Source organism: Protopterus annectens, chromosome 2.part1, assembly GCF_019279795.1.
Source record: "Protopterus annectens isolate FY-2018-M chromosome 2.part1, PAN1.0, whole genome shotgun sequence".
NCBI classification, from domain to species: Eukaryota; Metazoa; Chordata; order Ceratodontiformes; family Protopteridae; genus Protopterus; species Protopterus annectens.
The window spans coordinates 1502431880-1502444834 of NC_056729.1; the positions used below are offsets into that span (position 1 = coordinate 1502431880).

General features: G+C 38.2%; 1 protein-coding gene across 2 annotated transcripts in view; it reads left to right on the forward strand.

Annotated features, from left to right (window-relative positions):
• Window positions 1-4314: 4314 nt before the first annotated feature.
• Window positions 4315-12955, forward strand: part of TSPAN18 (tetraspanin 18) — a 142250-nt gene continuing 133609 nt past the window's right edge. The window contains exons 1-2 of one of the 2 annotated variants that reach the window (XM_044062965.1): window positions 4315-5114; window positions 5237-5348. In XM_044062965.1, the coding sequence (XP_043918900.1) occupies window positions 5286-5348 (63 nt within the window). In that variant the 5' untranslated portion in view covers window positions 4315-5114; window positions 5237-5285. The remainder of the gene's footprint in view (window positions 5115-5236; window positions 5349-12955) is intronic. The other variant, XM_044062963.1, reaches the window with a different exon arrangement.

Below are 12955 nucleotides of genomic sequence, written 5' to 3' on the forward strand. Positions count from 1 at the left end.
AGTAATAACGTACATGACGGCAGCATCGTTTAGCTGTAGGACATACATGTGGTGGCCTTTCTGCTGAATCTAAATTCTGTTGGAAAGTAGCAGACTTCAGACTTCATTTTCTCTGTGTGGCCCTCACACCATCACAAAGGAAGCTTGACTATGTGGCCCATACCTCACAACCTGCAGACACTGAAAATAGGAATAAAGGGCCTCGAAAAGTCAGTAGATACAGCCACAAATCTGGACATCTGATTTTCATAAAATTTGTATACCAAATAGTACATAACCCTTCATGTTTCTAACAGGAATGTGAGGTACTACTGAGAAACACATATTTAAAAACAGAGTGACAAAAATTATGGAAAATATAACCACATTATCAAAAAGATAGTGTAAAATATGTAGACGTTAATGAACTGCATTATAAAACTCTACCACACAAGATGATTTATTTTTGCTTCTGAAAAGGGGAGAGGTAAGATGTGTGTCCTCATTCTTTAAATTATTGGTGCCACTAATATGTTGGTCATGTAGTTTGGCTGTCTATGTACTAGACAGCTTCAAAAGTCATGTGTGACTAGGGAGTTTAGAAAATTGTGTGGAGTAAATCAAGTCTGAAAATACAGACATTCCTCCAAAAATAGGAACATGATGTGCAAGGGTAAATTAAGCCCCCAAAATAGGAACATTCCCCCAAAACTCGGACAGTTGAGAGATCCGATGTGTTCCCCCTTTGCTTGTCGCATCTATATTACCCGATCAAATGTTTAGGTTAGCGAATAAGTAAACGTCGAACTGGTAATATTGAAAAATTAAAATAGCGAATGGCCGATTTAACATAGGGGAATGAATTCCCTCAGCCGCAAAAAAAAATTTAAACCAAAATGAAGTGAGGGGCTTCACCCCCACACCCCCTGATGTGGAAGGCTGTACCACCCACACCCCCCCATAACTAAATAAACCAAGTCCGAGATCGCCCTACAGTGGGGAAAGGGGCAAAATCTGCATAATAGCCAAGGGAATTCTTTCCCTGCATTAAATTGGCCGTTTGTGTTTCTTTGCTTTCGCTATTACCAGTTCAATGTTTAGGTATTCGCTAACCTAAATGTTCGATCAGGTAATAGGAACCCTACTTGTCTAATCAACTCTGAGATTGTGGTACCTCCTGGAAAATGGAGTTTCCCCTTCGGTGACCAGTTCATGTTAATAATACTATTTGTGCTTTACACATTTACTGAATGTCACAAATGTCCTACTGTCTATATCTTTCAGAGACAAAGGTATTGAAAAAAAATGTGCATCAACCAAATCCTAGTGACTTCAGCCCCACGAAGTACTGCAATGTAGCAGAATATATGTAAATAAGCATAAAATAAATAAATACATCCCGGAAAACCTAATCCTGTGTTAATTCCAGCAGGAATAATAACAGTTGCACAGCTTGCTTGGGGGGGTGTATTAAGTCAGTACACTGGTAAATAAAGGCTCAAAAGCCATCCCAATAGTTATAAATGTCAGGTAACTAAATAGAAAAATTAGGTCAGGTAATGGTTAAAGATAATTTTGGCTTGGATCTTGGTGTGGAAGCTGAAAACAGACATCAGTTTGCTGTTATGTACATCACTGAGCCCTGCCTTATGGATGAAGACAACAAGGTAAACTTAGCCATTTCACCACAGAAACACAAGAGGAATATAAACTTAGCCATTTCACCACAGAAACACAAGAGGAATACTTTAGAGGGTAGGGATATGGTGATCCAAGGAACAGGTCTCAGAAACATGACTGAGTGTCCACTGAGTTATCAAACAGTGTCTATGTCCTCCACTCATAGAAGATTCCTCATTTTTACATCAGCTCCATATTTAGAACACTGTCTGGCCTTGCATGACAGACAGTTGGGTATGTGGCTGTTTGCACCATGAGCTGCATAACCCTTATAGGACAGGTAAGTGGTTGTTTGGACTATAGACTGCATAACCCTTATAGGACAGGGAAGCCTGACAGCCTTATGAAGGTTCTTTAGTGAGTACAGCTTACATGAATTAAAAGTGAGGAAACCACTTTCAGCACTAATAAACATTGCACTTTTCCCCTCTGCTATGCAACCATGGAGTTGGTGTATATAACTTTGGGGATTTTGGGGCTGCTGTTTTAGAGGAAGTGGTTTTCATAAATTTTACTCTGCATAAATGACACTTGCTGAAATTACCTTGGCAAAGATTACATGAATCCCGTTACAGACTGAAAATAGCTATGGGTGGTCCCCTCCCTACTAATAAACAGCTAACTAGTATGACTGTATATTGATATGCACTAAATTGCTTCATGGGTAGCTTGTCGGAAGTTTTCTCAAAGATCTGACTGTGGCTGTTGTGTGTTTTATTGTACTGAAACAGAAACCACATGTTGGGCTTGCTTACAAGCTACTTGAATATGTTTACTACATTTACAGCACATTGCCTGTTTCAGAATTTATGAATGGCTAGTCACAGATACTGCAATGTGAATACATTTGTTAACCCAGTAAGTTAGTGGATTATAAAATTACTCTTTTCAGTTATGATACAGACAGCAAAAGCAATAGATTTCTATAAAGCATAAGCATTTCAAAAGCATGCAAAATGGCATAACGATTTCAAATACATAAAGTACTGAAAAGCTGAAAAAGAAAAAAAATATAAGCCAAATGATATAAAGATTTCAAATATATAAAACACTAAAAAACTATTAAAAAACTGTAAAAGAGAAAACACAATGAAAAAGAAAAAAAAATGAGCAGAACAACAATAAATGTACTTAACTGATGGAAAATACATTAAATGGAAGGTACACAGTGACTTTTTTTAGCAAAAAGTAATACTGCATGGGTGGTGCCTTTGCATGTGACAATGGATGTTGGAAACTGTGCACAAAATTTGATGCACAGTACTGTGTGTGAAAGCGCATGTGGTCAGAAATGAGTAATGAAATATGTGTGCAACATATCAAATGCAGTACTTGTGTGCTACATGTTAGTATACAAGTCACCAGTCTTGAGTGAGTGTATGATATGTTGTATATATGTGAATGCATGAAAGTTCAACCATTGATTCTGGAGTGCATATATGGCAGTCATTGCCCTCCTATGCATGTATACAAACGTTCAGTAGTGTATGGATTTTCGAATCCAGATATAGAGTGTAGTGCACTAATTACTGCGTTTATGTCTTGTAATGCATGAGGGCATTCAGCACAAAGTGGTTGAATGCCTGACTGCTACATATTTGTAAAAAAAAAGTTTCTCTTTGCACTCCAGCCATTTAAATTTTGAAAATGCACATGCACATATTTGCAGTGACAGAGATTTCTGTAGAAATGTTACAGTAGATGCGTGTGTGCATGCTTGTGTGTGCTTGTGTGTGAGTGCATTTTGTATGTTTTAGTTCGTGGATAGCAAAAGACTTCAAAGAGAATAACATATAAAAGCAAACTACAGAGTGCAACACCCCATACAAAATACATCTTAAGTATAATAACGGGTTTAAAAGTATACTATGTGTTAGGTCAAATACCGACTTACAGACTTTCTATAGAGAAATTCACAAGCACATATGCCCATAGCACATTGCATTTAAATCTACTGTAGTTAAGATTTTGTCAGTGCTAAAAAGTGATTCATTTCATACCTGTGCAGTCTGTGTGTTTAATAATATATAAAAATGTTCTATAATATCATATCTATATACATAGACCACTCTTTATGGACTATGGTAATGCAGGGATTATAGGGTGCGTGTGTGTGTGTGTGTGTTAGTCCAACACTCGTCTGGTGTCCTTTACATAGCTGATTAGTTATTATCTTATGTCCATTGCTTTTCTGGGGGGGTTGTCTCCCTACAATCCTAAACTGGTTAGATTAGGTAGAAAAATTGATGGGTAGGACAAGGAATAATAAAAATGTAGCCAAATTCTCAGGAATAATACATTTATATGTAGAATCAAAAACTAGATTAGTCACTGCTAGCCTGTGTGAAGCAGTTTCCCACAGAAATGTTCAGAAGAAGAAGAAAGTTTGTGACACTGGGAATTGAACAAAGTCACCTAATATCATTTTGGTACTATAGCCCTTATAGCAGCATGCATTTTGCTTCTTTCTTTCTAATGGATTAAGAGTGTAGCTTTTAACAGAATTTCAGACCAAGAAAAGAAAAACATTTTTTGGTCTGTGGGAAAACCAGACGTGCTGGCTGGAGGTGGAGCTTGTTTTCTGTTCCTGCCTTGGATGAATTTTCTGAGATAGCTGTGGTCTAGGCAGCCGAAAAAAGGAAAGCATGCGCTGAAGCAAAACACAAAGTCAGAGGGGTTTGAAGCTGTGAGGTCATACAAGGTGGGGGTGGTGGTGACAGACACTGGACAAATAAACTGGAAGCCGGGGGCTGGGCAGGGGGAAGCACTCTACAGGATATGCAAGAGAGAATCAGAATAGAACCACTCAAAACTGAGAAACATGACGTTGAAAGTAAGCCGAAGCTCAACAGAACTAATAAAGAAGTATTGAAACAGGCAAGAACACCAGAGACAACATATGGGAACAGCTGCAGTTCAAATCTGTCAACAACATGTACTTTTATATAGACACCTGAGTCCCAAAACCTAATGATTGTATCATCTATTTCAAGGGGCAGCAGCAACGTCAGACCACCTACATCTCTGAGGCAAGTTGTCATACACTGTGAAAAAGAACGTTATGTTTTGCTGCATACCAAAGAAAGGCTTGTTTTTGTACAGTTCATTAAGGATTTGTCTTTGAAGCCGTGGATATTTCATTCCCTAAACATGAGCTTCTAAATTCTACCTGAGCAGAAGCTTACTGTTTATAGGGGTCCTTTTGAATATGTTTACAGTACTGGGAGCTAAGAAGAGCTGTTTTCCCCGGAGTTCCCCTCATATGTTCCTGTGGTCTCTGAGACATGTAAAATGACAACTGGTTTTGTTTTCTCCAGAAGGAATTAGTCTGTGTCGTTGGTCATTATTCTCAATTACTGAGTGTCGTACATACCGGTTGGTTTTTGCTTTGGTCTGTTTTCCTGCAGTCTGGGATGTAACCTGCTGAGAGAATGAGAGAATTCTGAAATGAACAGGTGTGCCGAGCAAATAAACAGAGGGGGGGGGGAGGGCAGAAAGAGGGAATGAGTGAAGAAACTGGAATCTGTCACACAGTTGTAGTAGACATTTTCAAAAAGATCTTTTGATGTTTTTGTAGGCTTTGACTTAGAACCAGGAAAAGAACACAACAGAAGAAGTCGGAGACAATGGAGGGCGACTGCCTGAGTTGCATCAAATACCTCATGTTTTTCTTCAATTTCTTCATCTTCGTAAGTATCGCTTTGTCTGTAGACAGTTTTGTGTGTAAACGTATAGCTGAAGCTGAAATGTGAAGCAGAAGCCGTTATTTCATTTGTTTGTCATATATCCAAGTTTGTACATGTGAAACTGCAGATCGTACACTTTACTGCATCAGTCCCTGGGAGACGGAAAACTAGTTGAGCTACAGGTTGTCAGGATGGAATTCATTTGTAGTAATAGTGGTAGCATTCAGTATTTGCTAGTCCCTCTCCAAACTGTCACAAGTAGCTTTATATATTTTTAAATATTTTTAAATGCAAACATTACCTCTGAGGGCAGTCTAGTATTTATGACACCCCCTCATTACTCAGTCACTCTATTCCTTTATACAAGAATCAATGTTTGATCACTGAAATGACATGTCACAGTCTGGATGATGGAGTTCAAATTAACGGACAATATTTGCTAGAATTAATTTTGCACGTGTATTCTGTTTTCTAGATGCCCACCCACAGTCTCCCGCAGAGTGAAAATTATTCATGTCCCTTCAGAACTGTTTCTCAAATGAAAAATAACAGAAACACTACATTTACTTTATTACCTGCTACGTCTCTCTGTCAGAGTGAGAGAGCAAACACCACAATGCACATATGGTAAACCTTGCCCTAGAGGCCTACCCAGTGCCTGCTTTCAGCTGTAAAATCTTTTTTATTCCCACCATGCTGTTTACTCACACCCTCCTGACTTCTGAGTGCCTGTGGATACACCCATTGTCCAAATTACCAAGTCGTTTAGCAAAATCCATATGGCTTGTCCCGAAGATGACTATATTTTAGAGCAAATATTCTAATTCCATTAAATATACACTAAGGTTGCTGTAGCCATGTTTCAACATATTTGTGCCCTCTTTCCTGCTGTGAGCTACACAAGCCAGAGTTACAGCAGGCAGCCCACGCATCATGTAGTCACTCTGAAAACTGTGGCCTGGCCAGTGGTCGTACACTTCTCACTCTCATTCCCAAGGGCCATTCTGACCCATACAGTAGTAAGTTTTATTTTTTTCCATAGGTTAGTACTAGGCTAACTGCCCTCATGGGCCATTTTCAGCCTAGCCAATTACCCCATGTGAGAATCAAATCCTGCACCTTATGTTTGTAAGGTAAACACCTTAACCATTATGCCAGCCTCCCACCATTTACTTTGTCGACTGGGTTCCCACTAAGCCAATGGCCTCTTTCAGTGGATACCTGAGGTAGTATTTAAACTACTATGGGAAATTTGGCCAGGGCATTTGGGAACTTCCCCCACTCTTCCCGATAAGTGCATCATGTTATTTTATATCCACCTGAGTTACCACCAACTCGGGCAGATGGAGGCTCAGTTTAAAGTCCCAGCCATTTCATCTACTTAAGCATTTTTAGTGACTATCCATTTCATTTGCAGTCATGTGTATTCTATGTGTTTGTGTTAAAGCCTGACTGGATTTAGCCACATGCGTAATGAAATCTGAAATTTAAAAATTAGATTTAATTTAGTTACATACATATGTAAATCTGAAATGTATACCTGAGTTTAAAAAAGACTGCATTTAGCTACAGGCATACTTAAATCTAATATTTCTGTTAGTGCTAAAGATTAAAGTAGATGTTACTAACTTTTTTAATCTGCAGTTTGAAGCACACATTCTGATAGTCAAATACATTTTAATTCATGTAACTCTTTACTGGTGCATTTTGTCAAGTCTGTTAGAGTAAGACCCAGTATGACAGCACTGGAAGCAAGATGCACCCCACCCCGTAAATAAAGTAATTAAATAGTTTGAAATCAGTAATAAATATTATAAACCTATATATATACTGCCTGGGTAAAGAATAAAGGGAGTGATGATAAGAAATCACTGGAGGATGCACAAATGACCTGCAGATGCACATTGAAAGAAAGACTGGCAGAATTCATGGCAGACTTTCCTTTCTGTATTTTACAGACCCATTCAGTACCCCTAGGCATGGGTGAACATAAGTCAGATTTCGTCTTAGGTTTTTAGTGAAATGAGCAAACAGACAAGGACATATCATGCCATAAGGGAGTTTCAGGACACTTTACTAGCTGTCACGCATGTATCCCTGCTGCCATCTAGTGACTGATCAAGAAATAGAAACATTAATCCTGTATAAATTTATCAAACTTTAAGATACGTACTAAGGGAGTATTGAAAGTATACATGCAAGATGGCAGCCCAAACACTGGAAGTATTTAAGTGTTGTATGAGGTAGTTTGACAATCTGAAAAGGCACAGACAGGAAAAAAAGTTCAAACGCATTTTTTTTCCTTTTAAGGCAACGTGGTGACATGCAGGTTTAAGTTTGGATTTCCTGATAATGTTGTTAGCTCTACAGCCCCTGCTGAATCAGAACCCCTAAGGCTGCCCCTTTGTTTACTTCAATCAGATAGCACGGCCTTTCACTTTGGAAATCAGTTAGCTAGCATAGTCAGCAGGTAACACTGATCAGATTATCTGGAGGACTGCAGACAGTTTAAGACAGTCCCTTCAGAAGTATACACTTACGTTTGCGCATATATCAAGTCAGAAGAATGGACCTGGGTATGAATTCTTTGCTTCACATTTAATGCTGTAGTGACTGCCCCTATCAATTTAGACTACTGAGACTAGGAGACAGGGCCACCATCTTTGGTAGCACATTATCTGTTTCAAAAAAAAATGTGAATTCTTTGAATGATTTAATCTCAACCAGGGAGGGCAACAGAAAGCATATTCCAAAGCTTTGAAATGTTCACCTGAAGACAGCATAAACTGTTCACCTTTTCAGCAGAGCATATGAGTTTTCATTGTCTAGCTCCATGTAATTATTTTCTTGTTTATGGAATGTTAAGTCTTAGACAAGTTCCTTAATCCTACCCACAAACCCAGAATCCGAAGGTCACCAGTGATAACAGACTGATTCCTTCCCTAAATCTTGTCGATCTATCAGACAGTTTTAAGGTACCCAGGGTTCTTTTGTGTGTGTGTGTGTGTGTGTGTGTGTGTGTGTGTGTGTGTGTGTGCGTGTGTGTGCATGTGTGTGTGTTTCTGTAACTATTACACAAATGACATGGAAAACTAATTCAGATGGATTGCAAGACAAACAAAGCTTTTGCAATTCCAGTAGACTTTATTATGTGAAGATATCCATGAGCATCAAATGAAAAGATACCACAAGGAGTGCCCACAGAGCTGCTTTACTATTTATGATAGTTAATCAAGATAGCAGCCAGTCTGTAGTTAATATACAATAAGTCCTGCTATAAAAGCATGTGTGCGTCCAAATGAAGCAATCATACTTGTGAGGGCATGTGACAGTAATCCCTGGGATTCAAAACATGCCGTTCTGACTTATGTTTAAAAATTAAAAGTATAAAGAAAGGTTCAGGGTGAGAAAAAGTGTAAAAGTGGTAAAGACAAAAGACGGTGTAGGCATGAAGATGTAAAGTTTTATAAGAAAGAGCTGGGAATAAGTAAATAATTGGAGTAGTAAGGTGGAGACTGAGTGACTAACTTCTATGTGAGTATTTTGGGGATTGGTGGGCTGGTCACAAGTTGCTGAATAACTGCTACTCTCTGTTTGTAAGCTACAGCCTTTGCTGAACCTACACATTTCCAAAACATGTTGATGGCCTATAGTAGAGGCTGCTGCTTGGGAGAAAGTGAATGTATCCCAGAGGTACCAGAATACAGTAGGATGTAGTAATTTATGGAAGTGGTAAATTGTAAGGCCATGGTCTGTGAGGGCTAACCAAATGCTGTTATTGCTTAACATTAATACGTTGTTCAGTTGCTGCTAGCATTGCAACACTTTGCCAGCTCTCTGTGATCCTCCCTCTTCAGATTCTGCCATTTATTTTTTTAAAATGGGAAGGTAGCATCACAGCAGCAAGTGCTTCATTAGGAATGGGAATGGGAAAATGCTTAAAATGAGTTGTGTTTTTCTTTTTCCCTTCTACTTTTTGCCATCTTGATTTGGTTTCTCTGCAGCTAGGCCTTTCTCCCCTTATGTCTCTGACAAATCTGTGAGAACACTGTAGACAGATGGTGCACACTTCAAGTACTGCCAAATGCCTCGGATATATATATAAATATACACGCGCGTGTGTGTGTGTGTGTACATTTTATTACTTTTGATGTTCATTTTGCTGTGATTCACATAGCCCAAATGAGCTAATTCTCATATAAGTTGACCAGCTTGGGCTACTATTAAGACTCTTAACTGCATCACACGGATTTAGGCTTTACTGTTATTACTGCACAAGCTGTGTTCCTTCAGTTCCTAGAAGACATTTTGTTTTTGTCATCCAAAGTCAGTTTTGTGAACTTTGAGCAGCTATATCTTGTACTTGCTTTTGATGTATAGAGATGTTTTAATGAGATGTTCAACAGCAGCTGTTTCATCTCTTGGCTCCTAAAGGCTGCTACCTTGTGGCAAGCCTTATGTATATAGCTAAGGCCATTTCACTGAATTTATGTCACAGAAGGGACAATAACTAGAAGCCCAGCAGACCAGGGACCGAGTCAAGGGTATAATGTCTTTTTTTTTTTTTAATTTTACGTTTCACCTTTTGTGTTTTTCATCCACAGCACACAGACTAGATTGTGCTCTGTAGCAGCAGGTACAGTCTATTTATTTTATAGGTTCATAGGTAAGTACTAGGCTAGCTGCCCTTGCGGGCCATTTTAAATTTAGCCATTTTCTCTTCAAATATGAGAATCAGACTTTATGTCTGTGAGGTAAACACTCACCCATTATGCAACCCCCAGCCCCTAACTTGCCTTCCAACCATTTCCCAGTTTCTATTGTATTCTTTTCACTGTTTATCTGTATTCCCTGATAGAGTGCATAGAAATTTAAAGACCATTTAGTCTTATGAATATTTACGTCCTACCAGTTCCACAAAAAAGCAGCAAATGACCCAAACCAGTAATAAAACCAAAACGCCATGCAGCGACAGGACCCGGAACAAACTGGCAGCAGTAATTGCAAATAAAACCGTTTTAATGAAGTAAAATACAAAAACACACTTTAAAACAAGCGCTTTCACCCGGTCAATACCGGGCTTCTTCAAAGTCAAACAGTTATGTACCAAACTGGTAAAATTTAAATAATAGTTTACTCAGTCACATGACAACGCCTCATTAAATTATTGAGTTGAATTAAATTAAATCACTTTCACGTTCTTTAAAAGGAACAGTGTACTGAAAATGTGTTGTTCCTCAATGTCCAAAAAATAGTGTACAATAATTTAATCCAACAATCTAGTCATCACAGGCACCCATGTAAAACACACCTAAATCACGTTGTAAATTGTTGTCAGTAGAATTCGTCCTACAATACTAAGATGAATCCTGATCAAGACATTCACTGGTAAAGGCAAACAACACAATCATTAAAGAATAATAATAATGTGGACCATAAAATAATGTATATTACAAATATCCATAACCACCTTAAACTATGCAATTATAAAATTATAAGCGAGCCTTTCTTAATTTCAAAACACTACCTATATTAATATTTTCATTTAAGCCAGGAGCTTTGCCTGCATCTAACTTTAGCTGCCAATATAATTCTCGGTATTCTAATCTGGTCTCCCAGTTACCACCCCTGATGTCAGGTTTTACTTGTTCCAAAACAATGAATTTTATTTCCATGTTGGTACAAGTCTGTGCATGCTTACAAAAGGCATTGTTCTCTTTGCCTTTCGAGATGTCATAAAGGTGTTTGTAGACCCTTCGTCTCAGAGATATCTCTGTTTTCCCCACATAAAAACTTTGACAGTGTGTGCATAGCCCCAAATAAACTACTCCCTTGACTCCACAATTAAAATATTTAGTGGAACTAAACTTAAATTTTCTAGATGGAATATAAATAGTGTTAGAATTAATCATAGCACTACACTGTTTACAATTACCACATTTGTGGGTACCTGTTCTCAAAATGTTTGCTGCATGACCAGATCTAACCTCCGTCTCAAACATTTCATTCAAATTAATGTCTCTCTTCCTTGTAAAATGGGGGTACTCGGAGACAAATTGACTTGTCTCTTCATTTAAAGTAAGTATGGGCAAGTAATTAGATATAATTTGTTCAACATCGTAAGAGTTGGCTGAAAAGGTATGAACAAAATTGTGGTTCTTTATTTCAGGCTGCTCTCCTCCTATCCTCTGATCCAGAGTGGTAGATGCCAATCCTAATAAAGGGAAATATTTATTGTCCCTGTTCTCGAACACTTCTTGGCTCATACTATCAATTAAAGACATAGGGTAACCCTTCTCTGTAAAAAGTGTCTTTAGAGTGTGTATTTCTTCTATAAAACTCTCAAGGGAGCTAGACATTCTAGATGCCCAGATGAACTGCCCTTTAACAATACCCTTTTTTGGTAAAAGGGATGTCCACTGTCATAATGGAGAAACGAGTTAGAAAACGTAGTCTTTCTAAATAACTTAGATTGAAAACATTGCTTGTCGTAATCTTTAAATAAACTCACATCTAAATAGTTGAGTTGGTCTTGGTCAAATTTATAAGTAAACTTCAAAAATTCCGTACTAGTATTAATATAATTAAAAAAATTCTTCCAGACATTCAACCGTGCCTCTCCAAAGCAAACATATATCGTCCAAATATCTTCTGTAGTGCACTATGTGATCAGACCATTGATTTACAAAAATATAGTTCTTCTCCCAATGGTACAACACAGTGTTGGCGTATAAAGAGGCACAGGGGGCCCCCATTGCTATCCCTTTCCTCTGGCGATAAAATTTGCCGTTGAAATAAATGAAATTATTTTCAAGAATAATTTCCATAAATTCCAGTACTAGATTAATGGTCTTATTCCCAAGGGCAGCTTCACTGACCAAGACTTCTCTAAACCATTCAAGACCTATTTTGTGCGGAATACTAGGGAATAACTCAACAATATCTATAGTAACCATAAGTAGATCAGTGTTAAACATTTTTTGATCTATTCCCCTTAAAAAATCCCAGGAATCTTTACAAATATTTTCGATAGAAGCTAACAAATTTTTTAAAACATGATCAACAAATTTTGACAGGGGCTCTGTAATACCCCCTACCAGTTCCCACCTCCAGGCCACACCTCATTTCTAACTGTCCCTCCACCATGTTTTATTCATTTGTTGGGGAAAATGTAGGCCCTTGGCTCTGGTCCTGGTAGAGCTGTTGAACTTATGGAGACACATGAAGCTGAGGACAACAGGGTCTTTACTCAATAAACAAGACAAAGATCTCCCCTTGAAAGCCTGTAGGAAACTGAGTAAAGGGATACAGCTTCCAGCCTGTCTTGAACGTTCAGGGACTTCATGCCTGCACTCTTTTTGGTTAAGAACCTTTGGGTATTTGTAATTTTTTGTTATGTTTAGTGAGTTATAACCCAAAAGGGGTACTGTACTCACTACTTGATTTGATCATTGTAGAGTATAAGGTAGCGATTACATCTTTAGACGGTGAATATATTCGTCTTGCATGCAAAAATCTAATTAGAAGGATTTCCTGACAACCATTGTGACATGAAGGTCTAACTTGAAGGAATTATCAACCCCATTTCCTAGGTCATTGACTACATTTTC